At 46.8% G+C, this 16,405-nt stretch overlaps 1 protein-coding gene and 1 pseudogene across 1 annotated transcript; one reads left to right on the plus strand and one right to left on the minus strand.

Moving 5' to 3' along the window:
• Window positions 1-11,326: 11,326 nt before the first annotated feature.
• On the plus strand, window positions 11,327-13,766 carry LOC127309981 (uncharacterized; annotated as a pseudogene).
• A 115-nt stretch (window positions 13,767-13,881) lies between these two features.
• On the minus strand, window positions 13,882-15,550 carry LOC127305927 (alpha-amylase type B isozyme). Its single transcript, XM_051336524.2, has 3 exons — window positions 15,419-15,550; window positions 14,392-15,336; window positions 13,882-14,307 (listed from the first exon to the last, which is right to left on the minus strand). The coding sequence occupies exons 1-3, from the start codon at window positions 15,503-15,505 to the stop codon at window positions 14,056-14,058; spliced, it is 1,284 nt and encodes a 427-aa protein (XP_051192484.1). The 5' UTR covers window positions 15,506-15,550; the 3' UTR covers window positions 13,882-14,055.
• Between the last annotated feature and the right edge of the window lie 855 nt (window positions 15,551-16,405).

Below are 16,405 nucleotides of genomic sequence, written 5' to 3' on the forward strand. Positions count from 1 at the left end.
CTACTGCGCTGCCTCCAATACTCTTCCTCCACCCTTGAGAGGTGGAGGAGTTGGCACTCAAGGTGGTACCGCAGCGCCCAGCCATCATCATCTAGGCCCGCATGGTCCGCAGCACCGTCAAGTTCCCGGATCTGTGCCAAGATGTCAGCCTTGAGGTCTCGACCTCCTTCCCAAGGTTGCCCCCCAGCCTCTCAGGAATTGTCTAAGGCCTGCGGCAATGCGGTGCCAGACCGTAACCGGGTCTTGACATTGGGCCGCGTCTCTCAACATCCCCTGCCATCGGAGCACCACCAAATCATGGAAATCCGGCTTCTCCAGCACCTTTTGGAAGAAGAACCGAGAACTCCTTTTGCCTAACTCCTCCCCGGAGCTAAGAACAAGAGGGGAGTGATCTGACCCAATAATGGTATCCGCCAACAAGGAACATAAGGGGAAAAGTCCTTCCCACTCGGGGGAGACCAACACCCTGTCTAGGACATAGCGCACGGGGGAGAGCTGTTTTTTGGTCCACGTGTACCTCGCCCCGGTCCTGCGAATCTCCCGTAGCGCCAGAGAAGCAATGCAGTCATTGAATCTCTGGACTCGCGGCCAGTCGATGTTGTCATTGTTCTTGTCCTCTGATCCCCTGATCAGGTTAAAGTCCCCTCCCACTACCAGCGGGAAGGGACATGCGGTAACCGCCGCCGTGAGCTCCCCCAAGAAGTCGGCGGTTCTGCGATGATCCGCGGGACCATACACCACGAAGATTGACCATTGAGACGTGTTACTCAGTTGCAGAACATCCGCCCGGATGAAGAAGGCACCCCAATGCCACTCCAAGACCTCAAACGCGTCCTCATTAACCCCAAGGAGCATGCCTTGATGCGTGTAGTTGACACGTCCGTTGGGAACCCCAAGAGGAAGGTGTGATGCGCACAGCGGCAAGTTTCCCTCAGTAAGAAACCAAGGTTTAATCGAACCAGTAGGAGTCAAGAAGCACGTTGAAGGTTGATGGCAGCGGGATGTAGTGCGGCGCAACACCAGAGATTCCGGCGCCAACGTGGAACCTGCACAACACAATCAAAGTACTTTGCCCCAACGAAACAGTGAGGTTCTCAATCTCACCGGCTTGCTGTAACAAAGGATTAACCGTATTTTGTGGAAGATGATTGTTTGCAGAAAAACAAGAGAACAAGATTGCAAAGAGATTGTATTTCAGTATAGAGAATTGGACCGGGGTCCACAGTTCACTAGAGGTGTCTCTCCCATAAGATAAACAGCATGTTGGGTGAACAAATTACAGTTGGGCAATTGACAAATAAAGAGGGCATGACCATGCACATACATATTATGATGAGTATAGTGAGATTTAATTGGGCATTACGACAAAGTACATAGACCGCCATCCAGCATGCATCTATGCCTAAAAAGTCCACCTTCAAAGTTATCATCCGAACCCCTCCAGTATTAAGTTGCTAACAACAGACAATTGCATTAAGTATTGCGCGTAATGTAATTAGTGACTACATCCTTGAACATAGCACCAATGTTTTATCCCTAGTGGCAACAGCACATCCATAACCTTAGAGGTTCTTGTCACCCCTCCAGATTCACGGAGACATGAACCCACTATCGAGCATAAATACTCCCTCTTGGAGTTACTAGCATCAACTTGGCCAGAGCATCTACTAATAACGGAGAGCATGCAAGATCATAAACAACACATAGACATGAATTGATAATCAACACAACAAGTATTCTCTATTCATCGGATCCCAACAAACGCAACATATAGAATTACAGATAGATGATCTTGATCATGTTAGGCAGCTCACAAGATCCGACAATGAAGCACAATGGGGAGAAGACAACCATCTAGCTACTGCTATGGACCCATAGTCCAGGGGTAGACTACTCACACATCACTCCGGAGGCGACCATGGCGGCGTAGAGTCCTCCGGGAGATGAATCCTCTCTCCGGCAGGTGCCGGAGGCGATCTCCTGGATCCCCGAGATGGGATCGGCGGCGGCGGCGTCTCCGGGAAGGTTTTCCGTATCGTGGCTCTCGGTACCGGGGGTTTCGCGACGGAGGCTTTAAGTAGGCGGAAGGGTAGGTCAGGAGGCGGCACGAGGGCCCCACACCACAGGGCCGCGCGGCCAAGGGGGGGGCCGCGCCGCCCTAGGGTGTGGCCACCTCGTGGCCCCACTTCGTCTCCTCTTCGGACTTCTGGAAGCTTCGTGGCAAAATAGGACCCTGGGCGTTGATTTCATCCAATTCCGAGAATATTTCGTTACTAGGATTTCTGAAACCAAAAACAGCAGAAAACAAAGAATCGGCACTTCGGCATCTTGTTAATAGGTTAGTTCCGTAAAATGCACGAATATGACATAAAGTGTGCATAAAACATGTAGATAACATCAATAATGTGGCATGGAACATAAGAAATTATCGATACGTCGGAGACGTATCAGCATCCCCAAGCTTAGTTCTGCTCGTCCCGAGCAGGTAAAACGATAACACAGATAATTTCTGGAGTGACATGCCATCATAACCTTGATCATACTATTTGTAAAGCATATGTAGTGAATGCAGCGATCAAAACAATGTATATGACATGAGTAAACAAGTGAATCATAAAGCAAAGACTTTTCATGAATAGCACTTCAAGACAAGCATCAATAAGTCTTGCATAAGAGTTAACTCATAAAGCAATAATTCATAGTAAAAGCATTGAAGCAACACAAAGGAAGATTAAGTTTCAGCGTTGCTTTCAACTTGTAACATGTATATCTCATGGATATTGTCAACATAGAGTAATATAATAAGTGCAATAAGCAAATATGTAGGAATCAATGCACAGTTCACACAAGTGTTTGCTTCTTGAGGTGGAGAGAAATAGGTGAACTGACTCAACAATGAAAGTAAAAGAATGGTCCTCCATAGAGGAAAAGCATCGATTGCTATATTTGTGCTAGAGCTTTGATTTTGAAAACATGAAACAATTTTGTCAACGGTAGTAATAAAGCATATGTATCATGTAAATTATATCTTACAAGTTGCAAGCCTCATGCATAGTATACTAATAGTGCCCGCACCTTGTCCTAATTAGCTTGGACTACCGGATCATCACAATGCACATGTTTTAACCAAGTGTCACAAAGGGGTACCTCTATGCCGCCTGTACAAAGGTCTAAGGAGAAAGCTCGCATTGGATTTCTCGCTATTGATTATTCTCAACTTAGACATCCATACCGGGACAACATAGACAACAGATAATGGACTCCTCTTTTATGCATAAGCATGTAACAACAATTAATAATTTTCTCATATGAGATTGAGGATATTTGTCCAAAACTGAAACTTCCACCATGGATCATGGCTTTAGTTAGCGGCCCAATGTTCTTCTCTAACAATATGCATGCTTAACCATAAGGTGGTAGATCGCTCTTACTTCAGACAAGACGAACATGCATAGCAACTCACATGAAATTCAACAAAGAGTAGTTGATGGCGTCCCCAGTGAACATGGTTATCGCACAACAAGCAACTTAATAAGAGATAAAGTGCATAATTACATATTCAATACCACAATAGTTTTTAAGCTATTTGTCCCATGAGCTATATATTGCAAAGGTGAATGATGGAATTTTAAAGGTAGCACTCAAGCAATTTACTTTGGAATGGCGGAAAATACCATGTAGTAGGTAGGTATGGTGGACACAAATGGCATAGTGGCTGGCTCAAGTATTTTGGATGCATGAGAAGTATTCCCTCTCGATACAAGGTTTAGGCTAGCAAGGCTTATTTGAAACAAACACAAGGATGAACCGGTGCAGCAAAACTCACATAAAAGACATATTGAAAATATTATAAGACTCTACACCGTCTTCCTTGTTGTTCAAACTCAATACTAGAAATTATCTAGACCTTAGAGAAACCAAATATGCAAACCAAATTTTAGCATGCTCTATGTATTTCTTCATTAATGGGTGCAAAGCATATGATGCAAGAGCTTAAACATGAGCACAACAATTGCCAAGTATCACATTACCCAAGACATTTATAGCAATTACTACATGTATCATTTTCCAATTCCAACCATATAACAATTTAACGAAGGAGAAACTTCGCCATGAATACTATGAGTAGAAACTAAGGACATACTTGTCCATATGCTACAGCGGAGCGTGTCTCTCTCCCATAAAGTGAATGCTAGGATCCATTTTATTCAAACAAAACAAAAAACAAAAACAAACCGACGCTCCAAGCAAAGCACATAAGATGTGATGGAATAAAAATATAGTTTCAGGGGAGGAATCTGATAATGTTGTCGATGAAGAAGGGGATGCCTTGGGCATCCCCAAGCTTAGACGCTTGAGTCTTCTTGATATATGCAGGGATGAACCACCGGGGCATCCCCAAGCTTAGAGCTTTCACTCTCCTTGATCATGTTGCATCATACTCCTCTCTTGATCCTTGAAAACTTCCTCCACACCAAACTTAGAACAACTCATTAGAGGGTTAGTGACAATAAAAATTAACATGTTCAGAGGTGACACAATCATTCTTAACACTTCTGGACATTGCATAAAGCTACTAGACATTAATGGATCAAAGAAATTCATCCAACATAGCAAAAGAGGCAATGCAAAATAAAAGGCAGAATCTGTCAAAACAGAACAGTTCGTATTGACGAATTTTATCGAGGCACCAGACTTGCTCAAATGAAAATGCTCAAATTGAATGAAAGTTGCGTACATATCTGAGGATCACTCACGTAAATTGGCATAATTTTCTGAGTTACCTACAGAGAAAACAGCCCAGATTCGTGACAGCAAAGAAATCTGTTTCTGCGCAGTAATCCAAATCTAGTATGAACTTTTCTATCAACGACTTTACTTGGCACAACAAAACACTAAAATAAGATAAGGAGAGGTTCCTACAGTAGTAAACAACTTCCAAGACACAAAATAAAAACAAAGTACTGTAGGTAAAAACATGGGTTGTCTCCCATAAGCGCTTTTCTTTAACGCCTTTCAGCTAGGCGCAGAAAGTGTGTATCAAGTATTATCAAGAGACGAAGTGTCAACATCATAATTTGTTCTCATAATAGAATCAAACGGTAACTTCATTCTCTTTCTAGGGAAGTGTTCCATACCTTTCTTGAGAGAAAATTGATATTTTATATTACCTTCCTTCATATCAATGATAGCACCAACAGTTCGAAGAAAAGGTCTTCCCAATATAATGGGACAAGATGCATTGCATTCAATATCCAAGACAACAAAATCAACGGGGACAAGGTTATTGTTAACGGTAATGCGAACATTATCAACTTTCCCCAAAGGTTTCTTTGTAGAATGATCAGCAAGATTAACATCCAAATAACAATTTTTCAATGGTGGCAAGTCAAGCATATTATAAATTTTCTTAGGCATAACAGAAATACTTGCACCAAGATCACATAAAGCATTACAATCAAAATCTTTAACCTTCATTTTAATGATGGGCTCCCAACCATCCTCTAGCTTTCTAGGAATAGAGGCTTCGCGCTCTAGTTTCTCTTCTCTAGCTTTTATGAGAGCATTTGTAATATGTTGCGTGAAAGCCAAATTTATAGCACTAGCATTAGGACTTTTAGCAAGTTTTTGCAAGAACTTTATAACTTCAGAGATGCGGCAATCATCAAAATTCAAACCATTATAATCTAAAGCAATGGAATCATCATCCCCAATGTTGGAAAAAATTTCAGCAGTTTTATCACAGGCAGTTTCAGCAGTTTTAGCAGTTTCGGGCAGTTTCTCGCGCTTTGCATTAGAAGTGGAAACATTGCTAACACCAATTCTTTTATTATTAATAGTAGGAGGTGCAGCAACATGTGTAGCATTAGCATTACTAGTGGTGGTAATAGTCCAAACTTTAGCTACATTCTTCTCTTTAGCTAGTTTTTCATTTTCTTCTCTATCCCACCTAGCACGCAGTTCAGCCATTAATCTTATATTCTCATTAATTCTAACTTGGATGGCATTTGCTGTAGTAACAATTTTATTTTCAATATCCCTATTAGGCATAACTTTCAATTTCAAGAGATCAACATCAGAGGCAAGACTATCGACTTTAGAAGCAAGTATATCAATTTTCCCAAGCTTTTCTTCAACAGATTTGTTAAAAGCAGTTTGTGTACTAATAAATTCTTTAAGCATGGCTTCAAGTCCAGGGGGTGAACTCCTATTATTGTTGTAAGAATTCCCATAAGAATTACCATAGCCGTTGCCATTATTATAAGGATATGGCCTATAGTTGTTACTAGAATTGTTCCGGTAAGCATTGTTGTTGAAATTATTATTTTTAATGAAGTTTACATCAACATGTTCTTCTTGTGCAACCAATGAAGCTAACGGAACATTATTAGGATCAATATTAGTCCTATCATTCACAAGCATAGACATAATAGCATCAATCTTATCACTCAAGGAAGAGGTTTCTTCGACAGAATTTACCTTCTTACCTTGTGGAGCTCTTTCCGTGTGCCATTCAGAGTAGTTGATCATCATATTATCAAGAAGCTTTGTTGCTTCACCAAGAGTGATGGACATAAAGGTACCTCCAGCAGCTGAATCCAATAAATTCCGCGAAGAAAAATTTAGTCCTGCATAGAAGGTTTGGATGATCATCCAAGTAGTCAGTCCATGGGTTGGGCAATTTTTAACCAGAGATTTCATTCTTTCCCAAGCTTGAGCAACATGTTCAGTATCTAATTGTTTAAAATTCATTATGCTACTCCTCAAAGATATAATTTTAGCAGGGGGATAATATCTACCAATAAAAGCATCCTTGCATTTAGTCCATGAATCAATACTATTCTTAGGCAGAGATAGCAACCAATCTTTAGCTCTTCCTCTTAATGAGAAAGGAAACAATTTTAATTTTATAATGTCACCATCTACATCTTTATACTTTTGCATTTCACATAGTTCAACAAAATTATTAAGATGGGCAGCAGCATCATCAGAACTAACACCAGAAAATTGCTCTCGCATAACAAGATTTAGTAAAGCAGGTTTAATTTCAAAAAATTCTGCTGTAGTAGCAGGTGGAGCAATAGGTGTGCATAAGAAATCATTATTATTTGTGGTTGTGAAGTCACACAACTTAGTATTTTCAGGGTTGGCCATTTTAGCAACAGTAAATAAAGCAAACTAGATAAAGTAAATGCAAGTAACTAATTTTTTTGTGTTTTTGATATAGCAAACAAGATGGCAAATAAAGTAAAACTAGCAACTAATTTTTTTGTATTTTGATTTAGTGCAGCAAACAAAGTAGTAAATAAAACTAAGCAAGACAAAAACAAAGTAAAGAGATTGAGAAGTGGAGACTCCCCTTGCAGCGTGTCTTGATCTCCCCGGCAACGGCGCCAGAAATTTGCTTGATGCGTGTAGTTGACACGTCCGTTGGGAACCCCAAGAGGAAGGTGTGATGCGCACAGCGGCAAGTTTCCCTCAGTAAGAAACCAAGGTTTAATCGAACCAGTAGGAGTCAAGAAGCACGTTGAAGGTTGATGGCAGCGGGATGTAGTGCGGCGCAACACCAGAGATTCCGGCGCCAACGTGGAACCTGCACAACACAATCAAAGTACTTTGCCCCAACGAAACAGTGAGGTTGTCAATCTCACCGGCTTGCTGTAACAAAGGATTAACCGTATTGTGTGGAAGATGATTGTTTGCAGAAAACAGTAGAACAGTATTGTAGTAGATTGTATTTCAGTATAGAGAATTGGACCGGGGTCCACTGTTCACTAGAGGTGTCTCTCCCATAAGATAAACAGCATGTTGGGTGAACAAATTACAGTTGGGCAATTGAAAAATAAAGAGGGCATGACCATGCACATACATATTATGATGAGTATAGTGAGATTTAATTGGGCATTACGACAAAGTACATAGACCGCCATCCAGCATGCATCTATGCCTAAAAAGTCCACCTTCAGGTTATCATCCGAACCCCCTCCAGTATTAAGTTGCTAACAACAGACAATTGCATTAAGTATTGCGCGTAATGTAATTAGTGACTACATCCTTGAACATAGCACCAATGTTTTATCCCTAGTGGCAACAGCACATCCATAACCTTAGAGGTTCTTGTCACCCCTCCAGATTCACGGAGACATGAACCCACTATCGAGCATAAATACTCCCTCTTGGAGTTACAAGCATCAACTTGGCCAGAGCATCTACTAATAACGGAGAGCATGCAAGATCATAAACAACACATAGACATGAATTGATAATCAACATAACAAGTATTCTCTATTCATCGGATCCCAACAAACGCAACATATAGAATTACAGATAGATGATCTTGATCATGTTAGGCAGCTCACAAGATCCGACAATGAAGCACAATGGGGAGAAGACAACCATCTAGCTACTGCTATGGACCCATAGTCCAGGGGTAGACTACTCACACATCACTCCGGAGGCGACCATGGCGGCGTAGAGTCCTCCGGGAGATGAATCCCCTCTCCGGCAGGGTGCCGGAGGCGATCTCCTGGATCCCCCGAGATGGGATCGGTGGCGGCGGCGTCTCTGGAAGGTTTTCCGTATCGTGGCTCTCGATGCACGGGGGTTTCGCGACGGAGGCTTTAAGTAGGCGGAAGGGCAGGTCAGGAGGCGGCACGAGGGCCCCACACCACAGGGCCGCGCGGCCAAGGGGGGGGCCGCGCCGCCCTAGGGTGTGGCCACCTCGTGGCCCCACTTCGTCTCCTCTTCGGACTTCTGGAAGCTTCGTGGCAAAATAGGACCCTGGGCGTTGATTTCGTCCAATTCCGAGAATATTTCGTTACTAGGATTTCTGAAACAAAAAACAGCAGAAACAAAGAATCGGCACTTCGGCATCTTATTAATAGGTTAGTTCCAGAAAATGCACGAATATGACATAAAGTGTGCATAAAACATGTAGATAACATCAATAATGTGGCATGGAACATAAGAAATTATCGATACGTCGGAGACGTATCATGCCTCCCGAGCGTCCCTGCGCGGGGGTGGACTTCCAGGCAAATCTGCCATGCGGATCCAAGCTTAGAAGTTCCGCGGGGGTGAAAGAGGCCTTGATGGTCTCTTGCAAGCCTACAAAATCAAGCCATTCTCGGGAAATGAAATCCTATATCTGCGTCCGTCGTCCCGGCCGACCGAACCCACGGATGTTGTAGAAGCCTGCCCGCATCAAGCACGGGCTCCCTTCCTCCGCCCATGGCGGGAAGCCAACACGGCCTTGGAGCGCCCCAAGTTGGGCTGGGGCGCAGCCATCACTGGGATATCCACCAACATGGACTCCGACTCCCTATCCGTCGCTGCAGTAGTCCCAACTACTACAGACGACGACGGGGCAAGGGGCATGAAGCGTGCCGCCTCCACCTCCTTGCGAAAAACCGCAAGGGCTAGCGCTGCTTGCGCCTCCTCCTTTGCCCTGATCAGGGAGAGGGCTTCCTGGGGCGAGTGCAATTCACAAGTAAAAGCAAGGCCCGAGTCATGTGTAACCTTCAGAAGGTGCGCATCGGAAACCTTAGGAAGAATAGCAAAGTCATCGAGTTTACCTGACGGGTCGAGGTTCTTGGTCGCCGTCCTCTCCTGCGCCCTCTGCAGGACCGGGGTCGCCGTGCCCGGCCCTGTGAGGCGAGTGCTCTTGCGTGCTGGCTCCGCCGGGACTGTCCTCGTGCGCCTCCTCCTCGGGACACCAGCTCCTGGACCGTCGGACTGCGCCACTGTCGCCTCGTCCAGCTCCGACGCCTCCCTCATCACCTCATCGCTGTCGAGAACCCAAATGGCCCCAAGCGACTCCGCCCCACCCAGGTCCTTGGACGGAGAGCCCGTTGGAGTGGTATCCTCCGAGTCCGCGGTGATGAGGGTGGAGGAATTGATGGGTGGTGAGGCCGGCTGAACCGGCGCGGAACCCGTCCCAACCGGCGCCTCCACCACCAACCGACTCGCGCGCGCCTGCTCAAGAACCACTAGGGGGGCCGGCCAGGGGGAGCGTAGGTTGCTCTCATACTGGTCCAAGCCCTCCCCCAGCGGCTCCTCCAAATCGGGCAGCACGGTAGCCACATCGGCCTCGGGAATACCCGGCTGGGCGTGGGGGCGCCTAGCGCCTCCCGGAGAGGTGGCCTGGCCATGGGAGCCGCTCGGGACCCCCTTGCCGGTGGGGCTACCACCCTCGTGCTCACGGGCACGGTCCTCCCTCTCCTCCGAATCCTTTCGCGAGGGGGAGAGATCATCCACGTCATCGTCATCGTCCTCATCCTCATCCCGAGGGTGTGGAGGCTGCGGTGGAGAGCGTGGTGGAGCCGACCCGGACGGGCCGGCCAGGGTCTCAACATGGATGCCAATGCTGAACCCCTGCTTCTTGTGGAACACCTGCACTGAATGGAGTCATTTTCTAGATGCTTGTTGATCGAGTGTTAAATGAACACTACCTCCTTTCTTAAATGCCAGTGTCGGTTTACTGAGCTCCTAGTGAAATTAGCTAATTTTTACCACACTAAAACGATATCGGTAAAAGATGCAGATATTGCCCAGTGGATACAACTTATCTGTGTTTTTTTATGGATTATCCAATTTTCTCAATTACAATTATTCAGGTTCACAGCTACACAATTAATCCAGTGAACTCATTTGACCTAATCACTCGGGTCTCAGGTGTCTCTGGATATTTTGATACCTCTTCGTTAACTAATTCGCCCTTCTAACTTGCCCTTAGGTCCCATCTCTCAGTAATCACTGTTGCGGAGTACGTAATGTTTGCCATACCCTTCAGGTCACCATGCATCTCTAATGCTTCAAGCGATGGAAAATGTTGCCAAAGCTAATCACTTAGAAGGTCAATTGTGCTACGGTCTGTTTATTTTGGCTGCAGCTTTTGAGAAGCAGTTGTAGCTCGTGAGCTATGGAAAAATAGTTGTATAAAGCAGTTATTCGAAGCAAAGATTGAATATCTGGCAAGAGCACTTTTTGTGAAGTTGTTGTTGGTTTAAGAGTGAAATGTGTAGAATCCCCAGAGTACTAAAATGTTGTAAAAAAAATACTGATTTGAAATGAATTAGCTCTTTTCATCAAATCAAAATATCACTTTGGCCATCTTCATCAACTCACAACACTTTAAATAATTTCATCAAGATGTAACACAGATCTACACATTACAATCACAACAATATTTTCCATGTACATCCTTGCGTTGGGCATGTGTACTGCAGACTACAATTGTGGTCTCCGACGAAGAATACGATAGCTGGGGTCGCAACAATATGGTGGCGCACGAGAGACAGTGGTGCATGAGGGACGATGGCGCACGATGGACGGCAAGGATGGCGGCAACATCGTGCGCTAGAGAGATACGGGGACGATGCGAGTTGGAGGAGGACGGGAACGGGGCGGTGGAGACGAGCTAGCAACGGGGAACAGCGGCAACGGCGGGGAGCGGCGGCGCACTAGGAGAGGCGTTGCATGTGGGGTCGCAAGGTGGCGCCGCCTATGACAAATGGCTGATGGGGACGAGAGATATGGGGATGACACGAATTGGAGGAGGCCAGGAACGGGGCGGGGGAGAAGAGCTGGCGGCGGGTAACGACGGGGACCGGTGGCAAAACCTTAGCCCTCCATGACATGGGAGGAGAGGAGGAAATGGTCGGGGCTGTCAATTCACATGTTCCGTCTAGGGATAAGGAGTGGCACATTTTTTATAAATACCTAGAACTAGTGAGGGGAGTTAGGTCTAGTGGGACTCGGGAAGCACCTCCCAAGCTGCTTTCGCTCGCGGCAGCTCGCCCAGTTCATTTTTCCACAACAACTTTTCCCAGCGGCTTTGCTATTTTGTAGTGTTTGTTTGAGCTTCCGCTTTTAGATCTCAAAAGCAGAAGCTTTGCTATTTTGTAGTGTTTGTTTGAGCTTCCGCTTTTAGATCTCAAAAGTAGAAGGAGAAGCTCAAACAAACATGGCCTACATCTCTCTAAACCCTAATTAATTCATGTGTTCCTAGATACTACAAGTTCACGTAGTACAAGTTCATGCTACAAATCGTAGGTCAGTTCGTGACATTCTCGTAGTCTCCGGAGCCTTGTCTTGTCCAAATCTCACCCGTTCCTGGTTATTAAGTTCAATTTAAGTACTCCTTGCTTAACTGATGAAATTTTGAACTTTTAGACACTCTCAAGTGTCATACGCATGGTGAAACTGTCTCTCTTTGCTTGTATTAATCACTAGCAGAATGCTCGTGCGTTGCCACAGAATAACAAAAATTATTGACACGTCTATCAAATAATATTTCAGAAATGTGGGACAAACACGAGTACATGCGAGCACATGTGATTTCCATTTGAACATCCATCACCGACACCACTCTCTTCTTCCTTCGTCGACCCTTATCTGACATGCAAATTTTCCCCAAGTTCTTCTCCCCACCAAAACTTTCTAATCATCTTCATATAATCATCGTGGAAACTTGCAGGTAATTTGAAAATTCCCATGGCATAGATTGAGAGCGCTTGGGCCACTGATTTGACGAGTGTTTCTTTTGCAGCCATCAACATGTACTTATCAGATTAGTCGGTTAGCCTTTTCCTGCGATGGCAGCGGCGTTCGAGGTCCTCGTCCCCAGAGCGTCAGCAGGCTGAGGCTTGAGTTCTTCCTCACGGGCAATACCGGCTCCATGAACAGGCTAATCGCCAAGTCCATCGACAACTGGGGGGTCAGCGACCTGGAGGCTGTTGCCAAGCCGATCCACCATGAGCAATCCGTCCATACCTTCCCTAGCCACGGCCTTTGCCAGGATCCTCGTGCGTCGTGCCTGCTAAGCCTCAAGCTCAGATGCTGCGTGCTCCCGCCGCTGCACGAGTTCAATGCGCTTACGACGCTCGTCCTGCAAGACCTGCCGCGGTCGACACCGGCGGCAGCCTACGAGGGCGTCTTCACCTCTTGCCAGCAGCTGCAGGTGCTACACCTCAAGTCTTGCGCCTGCAGCGGGAACTCGGACCTTGTGGTGGTGGACGGCCCAAGCTCAGGGATCAAGGAGCTCATTGTTGACAAGTGTGCATTCTCGCAAATGTGCCTGAGGGCTCTTCCCAATCTCGAGAGCCTCGCCTCCTTGGACACCACGGTGCTCTTCGAGTCTGAATCCTTTCCCTGCCTCAGGCGATGGAACCTCACCCATAGCGTCGGTGCCATGATTAGATCAGCGGAAGGATTGCCGCTATTCTATACTGGGCATCACATTGAGCTTGGCTGGTTTCTTGGATGACATAACTAACCTTGTAGTCCGGTTCACCGGGCCCCTACGATGGATCATGCCGTCTGGGTCCTCGTCATTGTTGCCGCCCTTACTGCCCAAACTGAGGAAACTGCTTGTCGCCGACGTGCCTTCGTCGTGGGATGTCTCGTGGCCCCGTCGTCTCCTCGAGACGGCGCCTTCCCTTGAGATCCTTCACATCCACATTGCCCCTTGCAAGGAGAAGCCTGTACATAAGATACCCTGGAAAAAGCGCACCACGCGTCTGCACCATTGCATCAAGGAGTTTGTGGTGGCTGGTTTTGAGGAGACGGAGAGGCAGATTTACCTTGTCAGGTTTGTCATTGCAGTATCGAGGTTACGTCGTGTGACACTGTTCAAGAAAGGGCAAGCTCAGGACAAGGGGCACTGGTATTGGGAGATGGTGACTGAGCAACACTCATGGACCGATGAGGAGAAGGATGCTACACTATGGATGGGGTTTCTTTCTCCAACCATCCGGTTCAATTGATTTTAGGCTAGGTGGTGATCCTCTCCTGTTAATTTCAATCAAATTTCAGTCTAGATAATTTGTAATTTCTCATCAATTTGGTGAAGCCACGTACTGGTCATGCCCCGCACAATTGTAACGAGAATATTGTTTATTCATTATTATATATCATTTGTCAAAAATACATTGGATGTCCCTCATCCTCACTATTACTTCGAGGAAGTACTAAACCGTACTATGTGGACAATATTATGTATCTCATGCATACATGTATGTGAAAAATAATGCAGAGCTGCTCCGGTATGTTTACTCATTTTTTCTCCCAAACGCAATAGCCATCGCCGTGCGCTACCACCTGGAAGCCTCCCGGAATGAGGTTGCCAACATCGTATCTTGTGCCGATCTTGACGATGACCTTGCCATCGATCTCAGCGAGGTAAAGGTCGGCGTCGGCCTCCATGATCCGCAGCTCGCTTTCGTTGTGAATTCCATGTCGTGTCCTAACGGACACCAGGTGCTCGATCTCCTCCTTATGGCCCCAGTCGAAGAAGTGGTCATAGAACTGAAAAAACATAACATTATTTTCATCAGTTCGGTTGTGAACGAAAGGAAGTTCAGAACTGAAGAGTTGATCAAGATGACTGACGATGCATGGTGTCCCTGGGTGCGTGAGGATGTAGGCGTATCCCTGCATGACCCTGTCGGAGGGGAATGGCCACATGTGCTGCGTGGAGCCGGTGTCGTGGTTGTCGACGAAGGTGACGGCCTTGCCGGGCAGCCGCCCGATCATGCCGGGGGCCTTGCCGTCGGTGCCGCGCAGCCTCCACAGCTCACCCTCCACGGCCACGTTGAGGATGCCCTTGGTGGTGAAGTCGAACGTGGTGGCGGGTCCAGAGGCGCCGACCCGGTTCACCCAGTTCACGAGCTCCTGCCGGTGCTCGTCCTGGTTGAGGTTCGGCTTGCCGTCCCCGCCGTAGGCGAGCGAGGTCCATATCTCGGCCACCGCGAAGTTGGGCTCGGTGCCGTCGATATACACCTTGGCGACGTCGGCGGAGTAGCCCTTGGCGAAGTCGAGGCGCCAGGCGTCGAAGCCGATGTCGGTCTTGAGCCAGTTGAGCCACTGGATGAGCTCCTTCTGGACGGTCGGGTTGAGGTGGTCGACGTCCGGGGCGCCCCCGAAGTCGGCGCCGGTGTCCGGGTTGCCCGTGCCGTCGGCGTAGGGTCTGTCGTCGCGGCAGATCATGTGGGGGCCCCAGTCGAGTCGCGCGTCGGGGGTGCCGCCCTCGAAGATGCAGTAGATGCCCCGCCCGTCCTTGCGCTCCGCGGTGCGGTGGTTGATGACGATGTCGGCGATGGCCTTGACGCCCTTGCCGTGGAGCGCCTGGATGAGGGACTTGAGCTGCGCCTCGTTGCCGTACTTGGACGCGTCGAGGTCGTACAGCCGGCCCGGCATGTACCCTTGCTCGCCGACGGACTGCGACGCCGGTGGGAGCCAGACGTGCGTGATGCCGGCGGCGGCGATGTCATCGACCTTGGTCATCAGGAGGTTGTACCAACCGCCATTATGCTTCCACGACTCCCAGTTGAAACCCTGTCGCACAAATCAAAACTCATTCAGAACAAGATCACAGGTTAACTTATAGATGATGCTTTCTGACAGGCACGATCCTTACCTGGAACAGGACTTGCCCGGAGGCCAAGCTGGACGAGAGGCCGAGTAGGACGAGGAACAGGGACAGAGACAAGTGTTTGCTCGCCATGTTCTTCAGCAATGCGTGCAGCTGTAGCTGTGCTTTGGAAGAGGACGATGGAGACTGATGGATTCAGCAGGTGTGTCTGGCCGGGTATTTATAGTGCAGCTTGGAAATCTTTTTCCGGTGTGCTCCGGCTTGAATGTTTGCTTTGGCCCAGTGGATCGATGGATGTCGGCCGGAGTTTGTTATCGGCCGGTGCGGCGTGACCTCAACAGGCGATTTAATGGCCGAGAGATGGAGCGAGCCTTCGATAAGGCACCGGCCAATACGACTGTCAGTTACTCTTAGCCGAATTATGATGCAGAGCATTTTAGCATTCTTTGTGCTTTACCGCAATTAAGAAGAAAATTATCCAACAATAAAGGCATGATTGTTTCTGCTAGTGGAGTAGTCTCTGGCTTTTACGGCAAATAGAGTGTAAATCGAGCAAAGGAAATTGGCGAGAACATGAACATATAGTTGTTGCAGCTTATGAATCAAGAAAAAGGCTTCAGATTTCGCGCAGTAAAGTAAGGCTCGGTTCAGACTTCAGACTGCGGTATGCAACAATTCGCAAGATAGTGCGTGATACTATCTCCACAATGGATAGTGTTATATTAGTATTATATTTATTAATTTGTAGAATCTCAATGTAAATATGTATAAGATATGTTTGATATTAAATTTTCTAGTACTACGTGCTATGATACGGTATCTACCTATGATACTAATATACGGAGTAGGAGTACCTATGATACTACTCTCTTATTTTTAATTACATTGTCACGTTAACTTTTGGCATGCATGACATGCATGATACCCTTCGTTTGTATTTAATCGACACGGAATGGCTTGCATCCGTGCATGTATGTACTTAGTACGCGCGCTAATTAAATCGGCATTGAGGTAATACCATAGTTTTAAAAA

Source organism: Lolium perenne, chromosome 6 (assembly GCF_019359855.2).
Source record: "Lolium perenne isolate Kyuss_39 chromosome 6, Kyuss_2.0, whole genome shotgun sequence".
Taxonomy (NCBI): Eukaryota; Viridiplantae; Streptophyta; class Magnoliopsida; order Poales; family Poaceae; genus Lolium; species Lolium perenne.

Bases quoted from the DNA above. Each gene is read 5' to 3' on its own strand.
- LOC127305927 (XM_051336524.2), bottom strand. From the start codon at position 15,505: ATGGCGAGCAAACACTTGTCTCTGTCCCTGTTCCTCGTCCTACTCGGC. The intron at 15,337-15,418 runs GTAAGGATCGTG...TTTGTGCGACAG, and splicing joins CCGGGCAAGTCCTGTTCCAG to GGTTTCAACTGGGAGTCGTG. The intron at 14,308-14,391 runs GTCAGTCATCTT...ATGTTTTTTCAG, and splicing joins ACCCAGGGACACCATGCATC to TTCTATGACCACTTCTTCGA.